The sequence below is a fragment of the Psammomys obesus genome, unplaced genomic scaffold, assembly GCF_907164565.1.
Source record: "Psammomys obesus unplaced genomic scaffold, mPsaObe1.curated_primary_1811, whole genome shotgun sequence".
Taxonomy (NCBI): Eukaryota; Metazoa; Chordata; class Mammalia; order Rodentia; family Muridae; genus Psammomys; species Psammomys obesus.
The window spans coordinates 5,765,889-5,790,381 of NW_026585742.1; the positions used below are offsets into that span (position 1 = coordinate 5,765,889).

The following is a 24,493-nucleotide window of genomic DNA, read 5'->3' on the forward strand; positions in this document are numbered from 1 at the left end:
CTCAACCTGTGGGTCATGACTTGGTGGGAGTGGGGGTTGATCAACCATTTTACATATGTTGCCTAATTCCATTGGAAAATACAGATACTTACGTTGCATTTCATAACATTAGCAAAATTACAGTTATGAAGGAGCAACGAAAGTAATTTTATGATTGGGGGTCACCACAGCATGAGGAACGGTATCAGGAAGGTTGAGAACCAGGGATGTGGTGGTTCTGTTTTGAAACTTTTAAGGAACTTCCATTCTGTATTTTTGTTTTTATAATGGCCGTGCTAATTTGGATTTCCCACTTAGTGTGTCATAGTTTCTCTTTCTGTGCACCCTTATCAGCATTTTGTTGTTGTTTTAGTTCTTATTGTAGTCAGCATTTCTAGAGAGAGATGGTATCTCCTGTGGCTTTGATTTGCATTTCGCTGATGAGTAGGTTATGTTGACTGTTCATATACTGTAGGCAATTCACATATCTACTTTTGGGAACTGCCAGCTCTTTTGCCCACTTTTTTGTCCCCGCTCCCCAAAAGAGAGTTTCTCTTTATAGCCTTGGCTGTCCTAGACTCTTCGAGACGAGGCTGGCCTTGAACTCTGCCTCCCAGAGTGCTCGATTGCACCACCACAGCCAGCTTTTTGCCCACTTCTTAACTGGAGAAGTCGTTGAATATTTGAGTTCTTTTATATTTTGGATAATAATGCCGTGTCATAGAGTAGTTTGCCAGTACTTTCTCCCATTCTCCTGGTGGCTTTGTTTCCTTTATTATATAGAAGCTTCTGAGATTGATACGCTCATACTTGCCAATTTTTATATCCTTTTTGTTGTTTTGTTTTTTTCGAGACAGAGTTTCTCTGTATATTCTTGGATGTCCTAGACTTGCTTTGTAGACCAGGATGGCCTCCAACTCATAGCAATCTACATGCCTCTGCCTCCCAGAGTGTTGGATTACAGGCGTGCCCCCTACTCCTACCCTCTGTGCCCGGCTCCAGTTTTTACTTTTGTTACCTATGCTTTTGGTGTTTTATAATAAGAATCATTGTATATACGTAGATCTTAAACTTTTCTCACAAGTTTCACATTTTGGGTAAATTAAGAAGGTTTTATGTAGATTAGTTTATTTGATATTAAACCATTAACTGCAATAACATAATTTTTTTTATTTCTTCATTCTTAATGAAGAATGAACAGTATGTTGGAAAGCTTTCCACAAAAGGTGGTTGTAGGTAAAGAGAGTACCCCCACCAGCAGTGGATACCGTGCATACAGAAAGCCAATCATAAAATGGTAGGTATGAATCCTAACTTATCAGAAATTACATTTAATATAAGTGGAGTAAGCACTAATAAAAGTGGGTTATAATGGAAGTTTTGCCTTTAAAAACTCAGTTATGGGGCTGGAGAGGTGGCTCAGAGGTTAAGAGCACTGTCTGCTCTTCCAGAGGTTCTGAGTTCAAGTCCCAGCAACCATATGGTAGCTCATAACCATCTATAATGAGATCTGGTTCCCTCTTCTGGCTTGCTGGTGTACATGCAGAGAGAATATTATATGCATAGTAAAAAACTAAATCTTAAAAAAAAAACCTCAGTTATGTTATATAAATATGGTTTTGTTTTAATACCAACTTTGGGATTTTAGTTGGGCTATAGTTTGTCTACAGCTGTTAATGGTCTATGTGGGGGGGAGAGGGGTTGCCAGCTGGTAACAGCCTTACCCAGCCTACCTCGTTCCTCGAGTGGCATGGAGAGGGTCGTGGCCTAGGACTCTTGAGTATATAAATGAGAGTCCAGAAAGAAAAGGTGTGGTGTGTGGTGTTGGCCTGTGGTATGTAGCAGTTAGAAGAGACCAGAGACAGGTGGTGGGGTGGTTTGGAGCAGACAGAGAAACAGTTTGGGGCATAGGTGCTTGGAGGAGACTGTGGCTCAGTTTGCTGTTGACAGAAATTGGTATATCCTTCAAAACCCCATTAACCTTAAATAGCTAGGAAAAGGTCTGTGCCCCCTCTTCCCACTAACCTTCTCTCTTCTAGGTAGGGCCAGGGGGTTGGTTGGAAGAAGGCCGGGTTTTAAAATAAAGCAGAGTTTTAAAAAGGAGTGCTACAGTAGATTTTAAACTAAAATGGTACAGTGTGTGCCGTGTGTAAGGGACGCTTTAATGTAAACAGAAAGATGCAGAAGACTCACAGTGGTACTTGGAGAATAAGCCCGAGAGGCACTCTGATTTCAGAGAAGGTTGACTTTGTATGGGAAACACCTGTGGAGACTTCGGAGGACATATAGTAACCAGGAGTGGGTCCTCTCACCAGGAAAAAGCAAACTTTAAGTGTACACGGTCTTTCAGTGCAGCTCCAAATACACAAAGCAAAAACAAACAACTACTGACCCCAAAAGAGGAAATGGGGTATTACTCATAGTTAGAGACTGTGAAATACAGATATGACTAGAAAGAATCAAAACAGAGAGGACTTGGCCATACAATAACAATGACTAGCCCTACTCAGCTACAGCAGAGTACACCCTTAAGTGTGCGTACATCCCTCTCTTGCGCTTGATGGCTGGAATCAGATACTCCGAGGTCATTGTAAAAGGCTGAAATCAGACGTTGTTCCAAGTGTATTCTGTAACATAGTGTGATAACAACAGACATCAATAAAGGGAAGAAACAGGCAAAATTTACAAGTGTGTGGAAGTTAATAAATATTCTTCTAAATAAGTGGTGGGTCAGACAAGCCAGTGTGAGAAACGAGAAAATACTTTTGAGAGTAAAGAAATTTAACTACACCATAGTAAAATCAAAATATAACTAAAGTAGTACTTGCTTAAGGGAAATTTTATAGAAGCATATGTAACTTTGTTAAACAAGCTCAGGTCAATAACAGCATTTTACCACTAAATCTAGAACAAACAGGAAAAAAATGTAGATTAGAGTGGAAATAAATAAGTGAGACATGAAAAACAGAAAATCAGTGAAATCAAAAGTGGCATTTGAACAAGATCAATAAAGGGAGCAAGGCTTTAGCTAGATTTGAAAATGTGTCTATCAGGTCAGGCATGGAAGTGGCACAACCATTGCTGACTTGACAGAGAGGGAAGGGTATTCTCTGACACTTGATAAACAGGATAGATTGCATAGAATGACTAACACTCTCTGCAGTGACTGAAGAAGAGTTAGGAAGCCTGAGCAGAGCAGGCACAGTTCGGATCAGTGATGAGCATGTCTCATCTGGAGAAGCCCTGGTCTGGACGGTCTTGGTGGTGAGCTCTTCAGAGTGTACAACAGTCAGCACCAGTACTGTACGGTTTTTTGAAAAGTACAGAAGAGTTGACACTTTCAGTTGTATCTGTTGATGACAAAACCAAGACAGAGAAGAGCTTGAAAGCTATAGACCAGTATCCCTTTAGAATACCAGCACAAAACTCTTCATCAATATACTAGCAACCTAAATGAAGGCAATAGGTTGGCTTGTGAAGGGATTACATAAACAGGAGGAGACATTGTAACCCAATGGGTCTTTTCTCAGGAAACAGTGATGGTTTGCCATGATGTACACATGGCCAATGGTTAGATTGTGAAACGCATAGATCATTGTGATATGAAGAACGTTCAGTATCTGTGATGTTCAGGTTTTATTCTAGATTGTTTGATGCTATTTTGTTTTTGTATGTTTTTTTTTTTTTTTTTTTTTTTTACCTGTTCCATATTTGAACCCTGGTCCTTGTGACCTGCTTAGCCAGTGTTTGACCTTAACCTGCTGTGCTTTTATAAGTATATAAGTCATCAGGAAATATTTTTAAAGTTGAGTTTGGAGCCTGAAACTATATAGGTTCCAAGTGATGGATAGCCATTTCCATGAAATATACTTGAGTCACAAAGCTGTGTTCTCAAGATAAATGAAGGACTAAGCGCATCTTAATTCTCATTGTTACTGTTGAGCAAGAAAACACAAGTATAAATTGGGTGTGGTGGCACACACCTTTACTCCCAGCACTGGGGGAGGCATAAGCAGGTGGATTGTTGTGAGTTCAAGGCCAGCCTGGTCTACAAAGTGAGTCTAGGACAGCAAGGCTACACAGAGAAGTGCCATCTTAACAAAAAAAAGAATGAAGAAAGGAAAAGAAAACTAGAAAATGTGACTAGAAAATGTGGCCTCCGATGGATGGGGTTGACTGTACATTGCATTGTCTGTGCTCCTGTACTTTTGGGCTCAATTTTGGCCTTATTTTTGGCGGATTTTGCTAATTTGAGAAAATAACCTTTAAAGCAGTTATCTCTGTTTCTCTAGTTTGCTGTGCTTCTTGCTCTCATGACTGTGAATGATGCTCAGCTGTGCTGTAGCAACATGTTAACATGTTCTGTCCCACTGAAAGCAAAACTGTGCTTATTGACATGCTCGGCTGGGTGGAGGCAGCCAACTGATTCCTAGTTTTGTGTTGTCATTGCTGGTTTAGAAGAACATATTTGACTGGCTCTGCTCTCTGCTCCCAAAAGGTTCTCCCTGTGTTGGCCACAAAACAACATGGTGTGAACCCAAGATTACAGATGTGAATGGTCATGCCTCCCTTTGATAATTGTGTTTTGTTGTTTCTTTTTTTTTTTTTTAATATATATACATTTGATCTTTTTTCCTGTAAATCTTGTTAAAGTGTTATGTTCATTTCACCACCACCCCCCTTTGTGAATTCTTGGGGAATTAAAACAAAACAAAACAGAATAAAAAGATATGGACCATCATGCAGAAGGGTCAAGTGTATTTCTCCCAGTTTAGTGTACATTTCTGCTATTTCCATGGACAAGATTTTAGCACTGCTTTAGTAACAGCCTGGGTAGATGCTCCCTAGTACCGGAACTTAGAAGGGCTGCATCTGTTCTCTGCTAAATAAACTTCTAGCTGGATGCTTTTATGAATAGTCTGTGTCAAATCAGATTTTCTCTGTTCTCAGTTATTACTCTTTTTTCTGTTCTTATAACAAACTATTGAATTTTATTGAAAGTTTTTTTTCTACATCAGTTAATATAATTATGATGTTTTCTAATCTGTTAACACCATGGATTACATTCCTAGTTCTCAATTCAATAGCTTTTCCTGCATTCCTAGACTACACCAAGTCTTGCATGAATTTTGTCAGTGTTACTGACTTCTAAAAACAACCAGCTTTATATTTTATTGATAACCTTTTAATTTTATTGATACCTACATTTAAATTATTTCTGCTTACTTTGGATATAATTTGTTACTAAATTTTGAGATTAAGCCTGGCAGGGTGATATCCAAGAAATCCAAAAACTCAGGAGTGAGTGACTGAAGGGCAGCTGGGCTACCTGGTGAGATCCTCAAAAAATAAACATAGCACTGCAGAAGGAAATGAAATAAAACATAAAAAATTAAAAAGAACCATAAAATGAAATAAAACATAAAAGAAAACATGAAAATAAAAAATAAAACTTCTTATTTTCCACATGTAAGCATGAGAGCTGTGTCCATGATTTAAGTGCTATATTTTATCTACATTCATTTCAGGTTTTTTTGGTTTAACTTCTCTTAGGAGTTCCTGTTTGAGTCGTGGGTTATTTGAGGTGTCTTGTAGTATTTTGAAAGTTGGTAGATGTCCCTGTTGGCTTTCTGTTACTGATTTCTAGTTTAATTCTGTTGTATAATATACACAAATAGTTTTAGTTTTTTTAAGGATGTGGAGTATAGAAGGTCAGCCATACTAAATGGATATCCAGTTCTACACAATGGAGGGTATTCTTCTTAATTGTATGAGAGGCTGTGTTTTCTGTATCCCCTCTGTGAGAACCTTGGTAGATATGGTGTAACAATAATAGCGGAGCAATGATGAGATTGTGACTAACCCAGTAACAGTAGTGATAACAGTAAATGCAGGGTTTTTTTTATTAAACTCTGCTGTACTCACTCCTTAACTGTTTAGACAGGCGGGCGAGCGCTAACTGAGGTGGCTACCATTGTCTCCAAGGGTTTCAAATGCAGCAACACTGTGCCTTGAGGCTACAGTTGGGTAGCTGCTACTTAGAGCCCACAGTCTGCGAGTTCTTCAACACCTCTACCCCCTTCCACCCACTGACCTGAGGTGTGGGAGAAAAGAAGGTTATTAGGAAAAAGCGGTTGTAAACTTTTTTAGTAGTTCCTTAGGTGAGCCTACTCTTTGTTGTCAGATACCAGAAGTCCGTCGAAATACTAACACAAAACAACAACATGAATCCATACCATTCAGCAGATTGGGCCAAGTCAATGAAAACCACAAGACTCAGTTGGATTGCCCGGAGAAGTTCTCTGGAACATTTCTCTCTGTGAAGTTAAGTGTCGAAGCACAAAGACTGGAGGAGAGATATTGATCCAAAAAGCCATGTCTCACTGTCCGTGGGCTTCTATATATGTCCTCTCCCCAGAATCCACCCACGGATGTTTTCAGCTAGACAAAGTCAAGCCCCTCTCACAAGAGAGCTCCCAGCAAAAGATCATGTTCCCTCTCACAAGACAGCTTCCAGAAAAATAACACATGACACAGCTGAGTCTTCAAACAACCAGAAACTTTCACTTCATGTTTTTGTTTTTCAAGACAGGGTTTCTCTGTGTAGCTTTGGCTGTCTTGTAACTCCCTGTAGACCAGGCTGGCCTCAAACACACAGAACACTGAGATTAAAGGTGTATGCCACCACCGCCCAGCACGTAAACTAAACTTAATGGTTCTGATGCAAAGACTTCTAAATATTAGAGTTTTCTGATTACCTTCTACGGAGAGTTACTATTTGAAAGAAGAAAACAACAACAGCTAGTGCTGGGTGTGGTTAAAATTTAAAGCTATTGAGAGACCAGCTTTCCACAGTGCTCAGGTCATTTGGGATTTCCAGTATGAATGGGGCTGTAAGTCTGAGGATCCCAGGAAACTTTGAACAGTGGGAGTGTATAATACAGAAAGACCAGTACAACTTTGCTGCCACATGGGAACTCCTTGGCTGACTTGATACAGTTTGATAGAAAAGCGAGAACTCTTTAGGAAAGGCAAGATAATGTCAGCAAGCAGTAGAGGGACAGCATCTTTCTTCATTTTCTTCCTCTTCCTCCTTCTTCATTCTTCCTCTACAAGATTTCTCTGTATAGCCCTGGCTGTCCAGGACTCACTTTGTAGACCAGGGTGGCCTCAAACTCACAGAGATCTGCTGGTCTCTGCCTACAGGAGTGCGCCATCACGCCCGGCTTACAGCATCTGCTTTCAAACCTGATGAGCTCTCAGCTTTCTGGTTCTATGACTGAAATCAGGCTAGCCTCCTGTGTCTTACTTAAGTTTTCCTGAAGGTGGGGATGTGGTTCCCAAGAAGTCAAATGAGTTAATATTTGACATTGTACTTAGTGTACAGGAAGTGCTCAGTCCTTACAAACTGATTGCCTTTATATACCACAATTCAGACAGACTTTTGGTTGTCAGCTTCTTTCGCAAATAAATATTCAGTACCCAGACAATGCCTTACTGAATCAATGATACGTATCAAATTCTTGCCATGATACCTGCCACAGGATACTTATACTTAAATATACTTACTTAAGTCTGAGTATATGTAATCTATACTTAAAATGCAGTGCTATAAGAGATAGTGCTGTAGAGAAACTGAGGTTAGGGGTAGCAGCCAATATAGTTTGCTCCCAGTAAAAATAATAGTCAGTATTGCACACCTGAACACACTCTCAGCAAGACAATTGTGAGACCTCTGTGTGGACTCTCTCTTCTCAAAACTACCCCTTCTCATCTACATTTTCACATTTCTTTTACATAGTATGGTTGGGATTTGAACTTAGACCGGCTGACTTCAAAGACTAATTTCAGGTTCTTTTGTTAAAGGCCTCTTGTGTGTCAGGTACTGAGCCCTGCCCTCCTGGCATCTACATCTTAGCCGAGATAGCCCAAGCACAAATAGATAATGAATGCTGGGAGAGACTTGTCTGAAGAAATAGTTGCTGACCTCAAGTAGGTGGTGATGGGAGGATTGTATCTAGTGAAGTACAAACTGAGGCTTAGAGCTACCCAGGCAGAGCATTCCATTTAGAGAGAACCAAATTAGCGAAGGCCCTGAGGTGGACCTGGGAGCTTTAGAACACCAGAATGCTGAAGAGGGTTTTGGGGCTGAAGGGACATCAGCCATGTCTTAAGGCTGCAGGCCTTACAAGGCATTTAAAGCCTTGGTTTTCATATTATTAGCAGTGCAATAGGAGGTTTAATTGGGCCAGGTGCTACCTATGATGTAGGACCTCATTCTCATTCCTGGAGAAGTTTGGGGTGCAGGAGAAGAATGGGCCCAGGTCAGCATAACCACTTTTAGCTCAAAGACAACAATGAGGAAGATTAAAACATGTTCCAGTCTTCTATAGAACTTACTGTGTGGTAGGCACTGTCCTGAGTATTTTATTCTTATGTTTTGTCATGACTATGAGGTACAGGCTAGAAAGTCATAGAATGAGGATCTGAATATGTCTACCTTGAGTCCAGAAGCTGTATCTGAACCCATAGTGCTCTGTCATAACACATGAAAGTCATTCCATTCCTGGCTGCTAATCTCTACATCTAGCGTAGATGAAGGAAGGAAAAAACTGAGGAGTTGCCTTTGGATTCCTTCATCTGCTATACTTCCACATCTGTAGGCTTCTCACCTCCTTACAGTGTTTTCTTACCTTCCTGTCTTTCTCTGACTTCTGCATTAGCTTTTTGGTGACCACCCTCCACCTTAAGTTGATGCACAGTCATGCTCAAGTTACCTTCTGTAGAATGTGTCTTCCCTGCTAAAAGCCTTGAATTCTCTGAATTTCAGTGTAGTCACTGGCCCTTGCAGCTGGTGCCTTAGCAGGTCTTCTCTGGTGTCGTCTACTTGACCTCCAGGACATCAGTTTGTGGTCAGGAATGAGACCTCTAGAACACTCTAGGGGTCAAATCACATTGCAAACTCTTTGGTGTATATCCATGTGCCAGAGGACTGGGGTCCTCAGAATAGATATTTCTGCTCTGTATTATTTCTGGTGGTTTTCTAGCTTGACACCCAGTGATCTCTATAGATTACCTTGTTTAATCCTCAGTAATATAAAAAAAAAAAAATCAAGATTCTTTGAAGTCTATTTTATATACAAGGAAACTAAGGTTCATGGAGGTTAAATAAAGCTGAAATTTTAATTTTTTTTTCATTACAATTTATTCACTTTGTATCCCAGCTGTAGCCCCCCCCCCCCCATCCCCTTCCAATTCCACCCATGCTCCTCCTCCAGTCCATTGATAGGAGAGGTCCTCCTCCCCTTCCCTCTGACCCTAGTCTTATCAGGTCTCATCAGGACTGGCTGCATTGTCTTCTTCTGTGACCTGGTAAGGCTGCTCCCCTGTCACAGGGAGGTGATCCAAGAGCCAGCCCCTGAGTTAATGTCAGAGACAGTCCCTGTTCCCATTACTAGGGAACCCACTTGGACACTGAGCTGCCATGGGCTACTTCTGTGCAGGGGTTCTAGGTTAACTCCAGGCATTGTCCTTGTTTGGAGTATCAGTCACAGAAAAGACCCCTGTGCCCAGATATTTTGGTTCTGTTGCTCTCTTTATGGAGCTCCTGTCCCCTCCAGGTCTTTCTGTCTCCCCCTTCTTTCATAAGATTCCCTGCACTCTGCCCAAAGTTTGGCTATCAGTCTTAGCATCTGCTTTAATACCCTGCTGGGTATATTCTTTCATAGGTGCTCTGTGGTTGGCTCTTGTCCGGCTGGGTAGATTCTTTCATAGGCCCTCTGTGTTTGGCTCCTGGCCTGTTCTCCGTTTTCTCCCTTTTCCCATGTCTATCCTGTTTGCCTTTCTGAATGAGGGTCCTCCTTCTTGCTTAGCTTTTTTACGTACACAGATTTTAATATGTTTATCCTATATTATATTTCTAATATACAATCAATCTGGTGCTTTCTCGGACAATTAGGAATAGTGCTACCTCAATATCCAGCCACATGCTCCTAGGCAAATATCCAAAATATGCTCAAGTATACAACAAGGACATTTGCTCAACCATGTTCGTAGAAGCTTTATTTGTAATAGCCAAAATCTGGAAACAACCCAGATGTCCCTCAAATGAGGAATGGGTACAAAAATTGTGATACATTTACACAATGGAATACTACTCAGCAAATAAAAACAAGGAAATCATGAAATTTGCAGGCAAATGGTGTGAATTAGAAAAGATCGCCTGGTAGCAAGTGGCTGAGGCCGGTTATTTAGGGCCTTACAAGCCAGTTAATGGATCTTAGTTTTTAGTGCTTATACCAAACTACAGAAAGATTACGAATGGAGCTTGTTCTCAAGTCTGGGTAGGCAAGGCAAGGCCTTTGTCAACCCAAGAATGTAGAAGTATGCATTTGTAATGTTTTAGTCTTTGATCTTTATTGAAAGTGTGAAGGATGAAAGGGAGATGTAAATGGCATAGATAGAAACCTGACAGAGAGAACACTAGAGCCATTTCTTTGTACAAAAGGGAACGGGAAGCCATTCTGATCCAAAGCTAGGACTGTGGCAAAGTAAGGCAAGTTGGTGGAATTCTGAATCCGTCTCACAGAATGGGTTGACTCTTTAGCTGAGTTAAACCCACTTGGAAGCCTGAATGTGTTTTCAAGTAAAGAAGTGGTACAGATGCTTTATAGGTCGTTGGATCTGGAGGTAGGGAAGGGGAGAAACTGGCCCAGTTAGAACTGTCAGGGTGTGGGGGGTATGGAAGTAACCAGATCTTGACTTTGGGCCCTCGCAGTAAGAATAGCTTAGAGGTGAAGGGGAAGAGAAGCGGAATTGTGAGAGTAGCCGATGTGACTTCAAACCTTGGTTCTGTCATGTACTAATTTGTGCCTTAGTTCTTGACCACTACAACAGTGGTGTGTGACTTCTACATCACAAACTGGGAAACCACTGAGTGAGCACATCCAGGACCAAGCTTCTGTAAGTTGTTGCCTGTATTTACTCTACTTATGTGTCCACCTTGTGGATATTCAGTGTAAGCGACACAGTGGTCAGCTGGGATTGGTGGTGCATGCCTGTAATCCCAGCACTAGAGGAAACAGAGGCACATGAGCCTGGTCTACGAAGCGAGTCCAGGATAGCCAAGGCTACACAGAGAAAGCCTGTCTCAAAAAAAACAAAAAAGGGAAGAGAGGCACAGTGGTCAACAGTTTTTGACAAGTGAGGAACTTACAGGGTGTTAACAGAAATTACCTGAAGTCACATCTGTTTTGAGAAAACTGAGATTCAGAGTGGTAGCAGCCCATATCTTAGCTTTTTTGCTGAAAATTTCAGTGACAGAGTAGATAATTGTGAAGAGGTAGGAAGTGGCCCTTTGAGGAGATGACAATTAAGCTGAGACCTAATGTTTGAGAAAGTGCCATGCATTTCATATAGAGCAATTGCAACACCAGGCTTGGAAAGAGAGTTCTAGGTCTGTTGGTGAAAAGGGTGTCAGTCTGCTATAGTGGAGGGAGCTAAGAGGGGTTTATGTTAGGGTCGGGAGTTGGGAACAGAGGAAAACGGGGGAAGTAATTTTAAGCACACCTTGCCATCTAATATAAGGGCTCAGACTTTATTCATAAATGCCATTGGAGAAGTTGCCAGAGAATTTTAAATAGCCGCTGTGACCCAGTGGAAGTTTTTAAAAGGGCATTCTGGTAGCTACTTAGGAGACTTTGTCCACTATCCACAGGAAGGGTACTGGTAGCCCTGCACCAGTGGCCTTGGAGAGCCATGACAGAGATTGTAGAATGGACCAGGGATCTGCAGGTGACCTGGATGGGAGAATTCAAAGATGGTACTTGCTGTTTTTTTGTTGCTGTTGTTTTTTTTTCATACTGACTGTTAAACCCAGGTCTTCAATTGTGCTGGGACTGAGCATCTAAGTTTTAAATTTCAGCCATTGAAGGATAAATAGTATCATTTACCTAGAGTGGGAAAGATTGTTGGAAGCAAAATGTAGAGCTGGTTCAACAATAAGTTTCCTTTGTGCACAGTGTGGTGAGAGGCAAGGACTGAACTACAGCATGCAAACCTGAGTCCTAGCTGTGCTGCTTTCTTGTCAGGAGATACAACACTAGTTCATTTCTCCTTATGTAAAATGGGTGGTATCCTGTTGTAGGATTATTTTTAGATGTAAGTAGAATAGGGCAGGGAGGGGTGAGAGTAGAAGAATGGATGGACATGATTGAGGCCGTAAGTATACCTGTATGAAAACAAGTATGATAGGCCATATAAAAACGCTCAGCACATAACCTGGCAGTAGTGTCAGTCAATGAAAGTCAGCTATGATTGTGATTTTTCAAATTGTCGTGATAAATTTCAAGTGACACTAAGTTTTTGAGGAAATTGAAATTTTAACAGAAATATAGATTCCTTACAGAATAGCCTTCCTGTTCATATTTGCTAGTTACTGAAGAGTGAAGGAAACCATAATGTAAAGAAGACATTATATTCTTTATAATGGTCATTGTGTCAATATCAGTCACTTACTTGCAAGAATCTATACATTTTCTCTCTTCCTATTATTATTATTATTATTATTAATCATCACTGGGTGTTGTTCTTGGAGCATCATGCAGTTTGGGCAGGCACTTAACCACAAGAGTACAGGCTGCCCTGTTTTTTTCTAACTTGCCTTGGGTTCACAGGGGTAGGGAGTTTTAGCCTCCAGAAGTATCTGAATGTATATATAGATGGACTGATTTTGGTTTTTGAGACATCTTGCTATACAGCACTACTATAGTCCAAGCTGGCCTCGAAATCATTCTCCTGCTTCAGCCTCCCAAGTGCTGGAACTCCAGCACTTGCTGCCATGCCTAGCTAAAGCATGCGCATTACCTAACACTGCCAATCATTAAGTACAGTCAGAAATGATGGGCACAGTTCAGCACAGGCTAACAGGAAGTTAGAACCATTTAAAATGTTTTTTAATTTGTTATTAAATAAGGCTAATTGCTTTGTTTTCATGAATGAAAATATTTATTACTTAAAGACATTTTATACTTTTCAACTCTAAAGAGGAAAACAAGTTCAAGCCACTGTTTGCATCAGTATCGAACCCCTGTTGTTGGCGCTAGACAAGTGCTTTGCCACACTGCAACTCATTTTCTTCTTTGGGAGAGTGGTGACATACTGGACTATACGAGAAGCTGCCAGGATAAAGTGAGAAAACAAGACAGAGGAGCTATGCAGTGATGTGCCTGCATCCCTGAATTGCAGTGTCCATAGTACATTTCAGATTTATGGCTATTTATGTGCAATTTAGTATAATAGATACTTTCAAGACAATGCTAGCGATAGCCATTTGTAAATATTAGATTGCCAATTTGATATTTTAGATATCATTTTCTGACATCATCCATGGTATTTTCTTATTTTATAAAACCAGTACTGTTATGTGAGAAAAGTGGAATGAATCTATAGGAAAGAGAGAAGAGGCCAATTAGCCCCCTCCACCCCCCTTACTTTTTACTAATTACTTATTTTGTAGGGGCTAGAGATTGAACCCGGGGCCTTCCTCAAGCTAGGCAAGCATTCTCCCACTGAGCTGCATCTGCAAACTCAGTTCCTTTCTTCCTTCCCTTGGTTTGGTCTGCTAAAATATTTGCCAAGTTAAAAAGTGCTATCTAGCCATTCATTGAAAATACTTTAAATAGTATGTATACTATGAAATACTTGCTTAAATTGATAAATTTGAAATAATTTTAAAAGTTTAGATTCTGGATCCAAACTCTTGAGCTGATTCAAAGATTGTTATTGACAATAATGGTTGGACCATGTATATTTAACCATATTAGAAGAAATGAAATTATTTTGAATATATATATATATATATATATATATATATATATATATATATATATATATATATGTACATAGTTTGGTTTTCATTGTTGTAAATAAAACTTGTCTCCTGAATTGTTCTGAAGATGAAACTGCAATTAATGTGTGAACTTATGTGTTTGTACCCAGGCCTGTTGGCATCAGTGTATAAGAGATTATTGGGCCCTAAGACAAGTGGAAAAGAATTTAACCAATAATTTCACTCTTTGCTGTCTCTGCACCTTTTTTATCTGGTCCATGGTACTTGGGACTAGTGGACTAGAAGAGTATGCATGTTTAAACAAATAAAAACATTAAATGCTGTAGCTTTGTGAATTGCTAAGCATTTTATATTCTTGGAGATTGTTCCTCAATCACGGTAGAATTCACCATTAATCATTTTATTGTTAATGTATTCACTGTTTACATTTTAATAGCTGTATTATAGCTCATAATAACTCGATGAATTGTATTTCATCCTTTTATAGGCTGTAAGCCTGGTTTGCTTTCTCTCGCACCTGTAATATGCTCTTGAGCTATCCATGTGCTCTTCACTATGAAAGGCACTTTCTATGGAGAGGAGTGTACCTCTCCTTCATTGCAGTGCTAACAGAGTGAGTGATGCTGGTTTTTGTTTGTTTTTTTGTTTCAGATATGCCAATATTTGGTCTCTGTCCTGCACATGACGATTTCTACTTAGTGGTGTGTAACGACTGCAACCAAGTTGTCAAACCACAGGCATTTCAGTCTCACTATGGTAAGTGCTGAACCGCGAAGATCGTCAGGAGGGAAAGGGAAAGAAAGCTGTGTTACTGAAGGCCAGCGATGGAGCAGGAAGCTTCTCAGTACCTTCTGCAGGAAGTTAGACATTTGAATTCTTAGAAGGGGCTAAGAACTATCATGGTGGGTGTTTTCTGAATTTTATGTTTCTGGTTTGCATTTTTGGTTTTTCCTGAAACGTAAGAAGAAAGTTATCTCTTGAAATTTTTATGTCAGTATTGTTACAGGTTTTTTTGAGAGAGGGTCTCTCTGTATTCCTCTGGATGTCCTGAAACTTACTCTATAGACCAGGCTGGCCCCAAACTCGCAGTGATATGCTTTTCTCTGCCTCCCAAGTGCTGGGATTAAAGGCATGCGCCACCACGCAGAAGACTGACACTGGAAAAGATAGTCAGTCAGTTGTTCAGTTTTGGACTCAGGCCTTTGAAGCTTGAAGTAGATTTAACCCTGTAAGAACCACAGGTTCTCTTTTCATATTGAGCAAGTGACCTGACCTTAGTTGGCTTTACAGTACAGGGAGCAGTGGCGACCTCAGGGCTCCTACTGCAACTATTGGAATGCATGTGAAGCCACCAGTAGTGCTTAGCACCCCGCAGGTCCTGGGGGTCGCAGGGTAGACAGTTCCACCTCCAGACACCAGAAGGTCTGTGTCTAGAGCTAAAACAGCCTGAGGCATCAAGAATAAGGAGGAATACCGATTGCCCACCAGTGAGTAAATAAGAGCCTTCACACGAGGATTTGAAAAGTGAAATTGTTTCCTCTCTGTTTAGTTTTTTTTTTTTTTTTTTTTCTTCTGTTTTTACGTATAATATAAGCCAGTTTGGAAGGTCTGGAAGGTAGTTTTTAGTGACCTTTAACCCCCTAAAATTGGAAGGGTTTGATGGGTGTACACAGAGCTTCCACAAGCAGCTGTACAGTTTATGTACTGAGCAACCATATTTGGTGGCTCCAGGCTGGTTTCTGAACGACATGCCTGAGCTCAGAGCCAAGAACATCTGGGCTCTCTGGAATGTGCTAGACAGTTCTCATTGGCTGAAGCTGATGGGCCCATTTGTGGATGAACCCCATACAGAAGTAGGCTGGGAGTACTAACACACAGACCTTTGCTGTATGTTAGTAGACACCTGTTGTAGATTCTCAGAACCAGAATATGACTTTGTGATGCTTCCAGAAACTGATAGGTAGACAGGATTAGAAGGAAGCATAGAGAAAGTGTCAATGTGCTGCTTCGCGCAGGACTTCCATAGATCCAAAAGGTGCTCTTGGTCATCTTCTAGAACCGCTTTACCTAGTGACAGCAGCACATTACACAACTGCAGTTTCATTTTCTGTAGTCTAGGGGATGCAAGATCAATGTGGGGAACTGTCACCAGGAGCACCAAGAAAATAGCATATGAGTGTTTCTAAAAGCACAGTTAGTACTAACTTTATACACAGATTTACTTTTAGTCTTCCTATGTCTTCTTTTAGACTGCCAATAGTTAAATGGAAAGTGTCTTCAAATCTAATGTCTGCTTTTCCCTGTGTCCATCCCCCGTGCAGTGACAATAAAGACCCCAAGCACAAGGCTGCGGTCCCTCTAGTGGTAAGGGAAATATTACAGATTAGGTATGAGAGTCCCAGAGGCCTTTCTGAGTCAGTAGCAGAAGAGGGGTGGTAGAATTAAGAAGGAGATTGGAATTGCAGACAGATCAGCATGGGGCATCATGAAATGGAGAGGGTGTCATGCTATTTGCCAGCATGGGAGGCATCACTAGGGCCAGTGAGAACCACTCTTGGTGCTGCCTTGCCATGTTTCTTCTGTGCGCAGGAATTATGAAAGGAAAGCTAATTTTGGAAACCAAACTTCCTTTCTCCCTTCTCCCCTTTCTTTTTGATGAAATTGCAGGAGGAAAATCCTTGCATTCTCCTTCCATAGTTAATAACTATAAAAATGATTTTCAAAATCAGAATCTTGCCAAGTAGCCATTGTCGTTTCTTTATTGCAGTACAGACAGCCCTTAATTTATGGTGGGGTTACATACTGATAAGGCATTGTAAGTTGAAAATATCGGATATTAGAAATGCATTTAAATCCTTCTAATTTAGCAAACCTAGTTTAGCAACACTGTCACCAAGGGCAGCTTTTTTCCCATGAGACTGGCTGGCTGGGAGCTGTGGGTTGCTGCTTTTGCTGTTGCTGCTGCTGTCAGTCAACATCAGGATCTAGCCTGGAAAATGGTCAGAATTCAAAATCCAAACCAGAGCTTCTGCTGAACCTGACCCGTTCTGACATCATTGGTATAGTCAAGAAAGTCAGTGAAATAATCTGATTTGGTCCTGACGTAGGAAAACAGCTTTAGCCCTGAGCACTGCTGTGGTCTTGTAGCTCTTCTCCCTTGCAGTTACGGAATCTTGCACGTAATGCTCGTTGGCTGTGTGGTGGTTTGCATTTCCTGTAGATTTCAGCATTGGGAGTCAGAGCTTGTCTTAGAACAACTCATACTTGCCAATGGAGTGAGTGCATCTTTTGATAATTTTCTGTGACTTCATGTGTTGCTGATACTGACAAACAGGAACAAACAGGCAGTTGCTCCAAAATCCTAGTGGTTCATTTAAAGCTACCAAAGTCAGGACAGGAAAGGACACAACAGTGACTGCTTGTAAATTACTCACCATTGGTGATGCAGATGTTGAGAAAATTGGTAGCAGGGTGCAGTGGCGCACACCTGTAATCCTAGCACTCGGGGAGGCAGAGGCAGTGTGCCTCTGTGAGTTTGAAGCCAGCCTGTTCTAGAGAGCGAGTCCAGGACAGCCAAGGCTACACTAAGAAACCTTGTCTCAAAAAACCAAAGAGAGAGAGAGAATTGGTGAGCAGGGCAGTGTTACCTAGAAAAGTGGCCACCTGAATTTTGCTAGAAAGCTGACTTTGGAGGAAATAGCTGCCTACAAGGATTTCTACCTGGCTAGTGGTAGTAATGGCTGAAGTGTCCCTGTAGTGTCTCAGGCTTCATATTCTGACTGTGCCTATATAATCTTTTGGTTTTTTTTGTTTGTTTGTTTGTTTGTTTTTGAAACTGTATAGAAGGTGTGTTTTGAAGTTGCTATAATGGTTTCAAATACTCCAGCATTCCTCACAAAGATCTTGTTGGTTTCTCAGTGTTTCTAAGCATAGGAGGTTTCTTATGGTTAATACCAGATTTTAAGAACATAATTTGAACCAGTGGACTCAAAAAATCTGTCCTGCATCTGAATTAAGGGAGCTCTCTGATAGACTGCTTCCCAAAATCCATTTCAGCCTTATCACTTCAGAATCTCCCAGCAGAACCCAGGAACTGGCAATGGCAGGCTCCCTTGGCTGGTTGTGACTTGCAAGTTGGCCAACGCTCCATGCCTTCACAGATAACTGCCCACTATGGGGCTCTTACCGAGTCTCACAGGGGCTGAGGCATACCCACTCAGAAGTGTTGGAGACTGTAGCAGTGATGCAGAGAAAAGAGGTCCTGATTTTAAAAATCTATCTTGAAGTCTTTGTCCTGGTAATGTCACATAGATGACTGCTGAAATGACTTGTGAAAGAGGACTAAGGGTAACTTTCTCTAGGGCCAGAAGTGACACTCCTGTGAAGCAGGGATCTTAGTGAGTTGGTGACGGATGTGTTGGCCCAATGCTACCAAATAAAGTGTGTCTTACTATATATCTTGTCTCTGGATCTGCACAGATAGAAATAGACTATGGTTAGGGATGCCTTGTAGTCAGCCTGTGGGATTGTGTACCTTCATTCTAGTGATTGCCACAGAGCCTCTGGATAGGCCCCTCTGCTCTGTGCCCTGCTGGTTACTGTTTTCTTTTAGGAAGATGGATGTAAAACACTACTACCACCTTTCTACACAGACATAGGAGTGATCTTATGTAACAGAAATAGGTGAAGAGATATTCATCCTGAGACAAGTATTTAGTATATAATTAATTGAAACCCTGATCAAATGTCAGTCCTTGAAGCATTTTGCCTTAGATTGGTTAGGCTGATCTGTTCATTAACCTTTTGGGTCAACTTGACTGTCTGAGCTAGGCATGATAGTACTTCTGACTAAGCCATTCATTCCCAATGTTTAATGAGGCTATCTGACTAAATTTGCCTGACCTGCTCACTTAATTTCACATACTACTTTTCTTTAAATCAGTTTTTATTGGTATAAATCATTTACAAAGAAAACTCTAACAGAAACATAGAAATAGGCTAATGTTGTTTGTCATAAAGAAGACAATGTAAGATAAAGAGCATTTAATTCTTTGTTGGTGGTCTTGCCAGTTTTGCATATGAACCTGAGACCTGCCCTTTTTGTTTAAAAGGAGCCTAGGCGGCTAGGAGTAAAATGGTAACAGCAATGGAAGGGAATGGTATGGTGTGGTATGGTATGGTATGGTATGGTATGGTATGGTATGGTATGGTATGGTATGGTATGGTATGGTTTTACCACAGAATTGAAAGAGGTTTGGAAAGGCCATTTGTTTGACTTATGATTTAATGTTCATAATGTTTGGAGTGAAGTATATTCCATGTTTTGGGAAGCACCAGCTATAAACTATTAGATTTCATTTCCTTTGATGATTTAGAAGTCTACTAATTGGAAATAACAGATGTTGGAAGCAGAATTCTATACTCTTCTGTTCTGCAAAAGGATCACATGTCAGTACCTTTGTCTTCTGTCAGTTGTTCATACTAGTCATTGTTAAGTGGCATGTGAGTCCATTGGTCAGGCCTTAGTGTGAAACTCAAGCCTGTATCAGACCTCTGTTCACAAATGACAGTCATAAACTGGCTGTTGGCTATATCAGAGCAATGTTGTTGGTATGAGCATTGCTGGGTTGTTTGTTTTTGTTTTGTTTTGTTTCTTTTTTTGTCTTTAAGACAGGGTTTCTCTGTGTATCCCTGGCTGTCCGAAACATTTTTTCTAGACCAGGCTGGCCTTGAACTCAGAGAGATCTATCAGCCTCTTCCTCCAGAGTGCTGGGATTACAGGGCATGGGCCACTGCCACGCTGGCTATTGCTGTGCTCTTCTAGCTCTTTCTACTTTGAATCTTGTACTTAATGACCTGGATGCTTTGTATTTTGTGGGTGCTGGCATAAGTTACATTCAACAAAATGTCTTTTTCATCAGAGGATGGGTTACTTACTCAAGAGAAAGCAGTCTAATTGTACTAATTAATTAATTTCAAAGAATGCTACTCTAACAGTAGAATGATTCTTACTCTGACTCTGTTGGACTAGACCTGGCTAAAACGCTGCTTTTTATTGTCTATAAAATTGTACTGGTGGTTGTGATCAGTATTGCTGTCATTCTATTGAGTTACTTTGCATAACAAATATAGGGTTGGCTGTTTAATAGAGAAAAACCATTTCCTCTAACTTGATTGACTTAGACATAGGAAGTGTACTTATGGTGGTTTTTTGTTTGTTTGTTTGGTTTGTTTTTTTTCGAGAGAAGATTTCTCTGTGTAGCTTTGTTTGTCCTGGACTCACTTTGTAGACCAGGCTGGCCTCAAACTCACAGCGATCTGCCTGCCTTTGCCTCTCTCTGAGTGCTGAGATTACAGGTGTGTGCCACTTCACCTGGCTTTGGTGACTTTTTGAACAAAGGGAAAAAAATGCTTTTTTAACTGTGGGAAATTTTTTTGGCAATGAATAGTTTTAGTCTGACTCTTTTTCTACTTTGAAATTTTGTTGATAGCTAATATTTTTTAAGATTGGCATTAATTAAAACATCTAATATCTCCAGCTATTACTTATTATTTTTAATAGTACTTATGATTTCCAAAGCAGTTTTGCACAGATTGTTTCATTTTCTATTCTATTCCTAATCTATCTTCTGTATAGTCCTAAATTAAATTTCACTTGTACAGTGTACCAAGCCACCTATTTCTCTTGCATGTAGTATGGATGGATAGAGTTAAAAGAAGAGCCTGAGAAGACAGGTCTACATGTCCGCACTATTGTGATTAGTGACAGACGTTTTGTCTGAGGTAAAATATTTAAGTTTTCTTAGAGTAACTGGATCAGCATTGTAAATCAGTTATATCAGAGAGACTCTTTAGTAATTGTGAGACGGAGTTGTGGAGGTATGTGTTTAATTCAACAGTCACCAGATTTCTCTTCTGCTCTTGTTCTTAACTCAGAGCCATGGTAGTGAGCCAAAGCTCAGCTCCCTTTAGAAGTCAACTTGTAGCTCTTCAGAGAACTATTGCCTTATTTCTTTCTGCAATTAATAAATAAACTGATAAACCTGCAAAGCAGAAAAACACATGCCAGGTCTTTCCAGCAGGCAGGGGAGCATGGAGCACAGCAGAACAGGCTCAGCTCAGGAATGATGTCAGGGGTGAAGATTTTTTCAATATTGTATTTAATCTCTGTGGAAGTCAGTCTAGGAGGATGGTTTGATCTACATTCTTTGCAACTTAATTACATGTTGTAAAATAAATTCAAAATTTTCTTTACTACAAGTGCTAATTAGAGTTCAATAGCATCAGGTAAGAAAGTGCTCTCATTCCAGATAATGTAATTTTATCTTTTTTTTCCTTAGTAATGTGATAAGCGGAGACCTTTATATGTTCTTTATGCTATTTGAAGGAACATTTTAATTTTTAGTTATAAAATGATTAATTTTCCTCTTATCGACCTGCTTTTATTAATGTCTATGTCATTGTGATTTGCTTTAGAAGACATTAAATCATCAGTGACATTATACATGTTTTAACAAATATTTTGTGCTAATTAAATGCCAAGGATTTCTGTGTGCTGTTAGCAGAATGGTCACTCTGATCTCCTGCAGTCTGTATTCTGTAAAGGGAAGATGGAGAGAGAAAGATGACAACAGAGCAAAATATGAATGTTTCAAGACAACTTCTGCAAGGAGTTGGTATTTCAGTTCAACAGTGAAAAAGAGCCATTCATTTGAGATCTGGAGGAAGAGTGTTTCATGCAGCAGAAATAGCAAGTGCAAAGGTCCAGGAAGGCTTGACAGTAAGGCTCCTGAGGAGGAAGAACAGTATGCCAAGAGGAAAGGGGTCTGGATTGAAGTGGAAAGGGGAGAGCAGGTCAGGTGATGCAGTGGCTTCTGTAAGATAAGGGAGCAATGAAATTGAGCAGTACACACACACTGTCACTGGAGGACTGTCGTCAAGTGTCAAGCTCTAGTTCTGATTGTTTGGTGGGACATGGGCCATAGAGGGAATCAGAAGCCAGTTAATGTGTTGTTTTGAACTGTTTAAGTTTAAGACATAGACGAGAAAAAACACTTAGATGAAGATTGTGGTAGATGGAGCAGAGAGGTGTACATGGAATTGAAATCTGCTTTGGAAGTATGAAGCCAGCAAGGACTGCTGGTGGACAAGGTAGGAGCCCTGTGGGAAAGGAAGTGTGGGATTTTGGGTTAAGTAGCTGATGAATTGACTTGAGCTCATGGCTCGTCTTTCCATTTGTATATGGGCATTCATGTTATAACAAAGTGTACTGACCTGAATGAGAAGCCTTTAGGGGTTTTCTAAAGTTTGTAGAAGTAGGAAAAAACATACTGTAGGGATGGTAAATTTAGGAAGGTCGTTTATTCTTTTCAGCTCTTTTGTGTTTACTTTCTTGTTACTGTTTTTCCTTGTTGTTTTTATTTACTAACCTAGTTAGTAATCTAATCATAAAATCAAAGGACAAAGGAACATGTATGTATTTTCCTAGGACTTCTCATATTTTCATCAGCAGCAAGATTTTATTTGAGGAATGTCCAGCACGCATAAGACATGCATTCAGCTGGGGGCAGTAGTGGGCACCTTTGATTCCAGCATGCTGGATGCAGAGAGTGTTCAGTCTTTGTGAGCTTGAGTTCAGCCTGGTCTTCAGAGAAGGTTCCAGGCTAGTCATGGATACATAGTGAGACCCTGTCTGTCTTTAAGAAAAAGAGATACTTGGATTCAATTTTCAGGCCCACTAAAGGAGGGAGAAAAGAATATGATTGATTTTTTTAAAATTATTTATTTTTATGTGCATTGTTGTTTGCTTGCATGTATGTCTGTGTTAATCTTCGCGTGTCAGATCTTGGACTTAAAGAGAGTTGTGTGCTGTCATGTAGGTGCTAAGAATTGAACTCGGGTCCTGTGGCAGAAGAGCCAGTGCTCTTAACTACAGAGCCATCTCTCCAGATCTGTGATTGAATTTTTACAAATTATTATTGGGGTAGTAATGTACATGCTGGAGAAAAAAAATTAACCAATAACATAACTGTGCAGTCAAAATGAACTAAGTTCTTTATCTTTTTAGAGAGCCAGCTTAAAGGATAAGTTCTTAGGATGTTATTAGACTCCAGTCAAAAGAATATCTGTCTGTGTGTCCCTGGGAGCATTTAAATTTCTTTTGAATTTACCTCCGTAAAATTCCTCTTATGTATTAGTGACATTGCTCTGCTATATTCTTTTTAAAAGCTCTCTATTCTAACTTCTTAATGCATTGTAACTAATTTAACCAATTCTCTGTCAGTGAGCATGGAGACTTTCAATGCTGTTCCATGTTCAAAGAACCATCATTCAATGAAACTGTCAGTATTTCAACATATTTTTTCTCTACATGGTGACTCGTCCATGCTGCTTACTGAGATTTTACTGTAGTGATTTAATGAATTACTTTGACAGTTCTGATTTGGGTCACTAAAATAATGCAAATGTAAGTTTCTGACAGTATATGTACATACACACGGACATTGTTCACATGTAGTTGTATCAGAACACATATACTCAGATATTTGTAATTTTTGTTTATTAGTTATACCTTAATGGAGTCAAAATGATTAGAATCAGTTTTAAAAGCCAATGTTATAAAGATAACATAAACTATTTTCCAAATGTGTTCATATGTAAGTATAGTGTATTTCAATGACAATTTGGACTTGCCTGCTACCTATAGAAACCAGCAGTTATTACAAGATAGGCTGTTTTTAAGTTTTTAAAGGGGACATTCTGGAGAAAAGTCTTTTTGGGGGATATGTTTGTTATGAAGTGTTTTTCCAGCAGTCATCTCACATGACAGTTTGTTGTTGACTCTGAAGTAGGCCTGCTCTTTCTAGAAACCTGTTAAGGTGTAGATTATGGTGTGACCAGGAGATAGGGTGCTTGTGGCTTCTTTACCCTGCAGAACCTCCTGACTTCCAGGGCATGTGCTCGCTGCAGAGGAGGGGAGCAGTGACTGCATCTAGCCACTCTTGTCCTCACTCTCTACTGTGCTGCAGTGTGCACTGGGTGTTAGACTGTGCTGCTGCATTCTGAGAGAGCACTTTCCCAAAAGAGCTTCACAGTGTTTTTATGTAGTTTTCACCTTGGGCATTTGAAAGCTGGGGCTAATTATAATATCAACCTAAAATATAAAGTAAGTTACAGGCTTAAAAAGTAAAAATATCTTATCTATATACCTTATCACATGATTTTGAACCCTGGAACTCATGATTGAAGGAGAGAATTGATTGACAAAAGTTGTCCTCTAACCTTCACACATACATCCACACTTGTAAAAACAGATAGTTTATTTACAGAATAAATATGAGCAATTAAAATTCAGTTAAAGCACACGCAGTGAGTCCCTGTTCATACAAGATCTCGGTCCTGATATGTACTGTCGTTGGAGTTAAAAATAAATTTTGGAGTAAAATTAGTTTTCATTGCCTCTTGTGATTGCCAAGCTAAACAGTTTGCCAGAACTCCTGATGTTAAGGATTTATAGTGAGCTTTAGAAAGTTAACATGTTGGCTTGCCAGAGTTGCAAATGGGCCTTTTTTGTTTTGTGAATCGGGTGTGCTCCTTTGTGGTCCTTTGACCTTCCTGTGCTTGCTTCAGAAGAGATGAGTGGCATAGTGAAGCTACATGTGTTTA

General features: G+C 40.1%; 1 protein-coding gene across 2 annotated transcripts in view; it reads left to right on the forward strand.

The window, feature by feature from the left end:
* The window catches only part of Atxn7 (ataxin 7), a 122,005-nt gene that overhangs the window by 47,981 nt on the left and 49,531 nt on the right, over positions 1–24,493 (forward strand). For both annotated transcript variants that reach the window (XM_055599127.1, XM_055599126.1), the window contains exon 4: positions 14,480–14,584. In XM_055599127.1, coding sequence (XP_055455102.1) covers positions 14,480–14,584 — 105 coding nt within the window. The remainder of the gene's footprint in view (positions 1–14,479; positions 14,585–24,493) is intronic.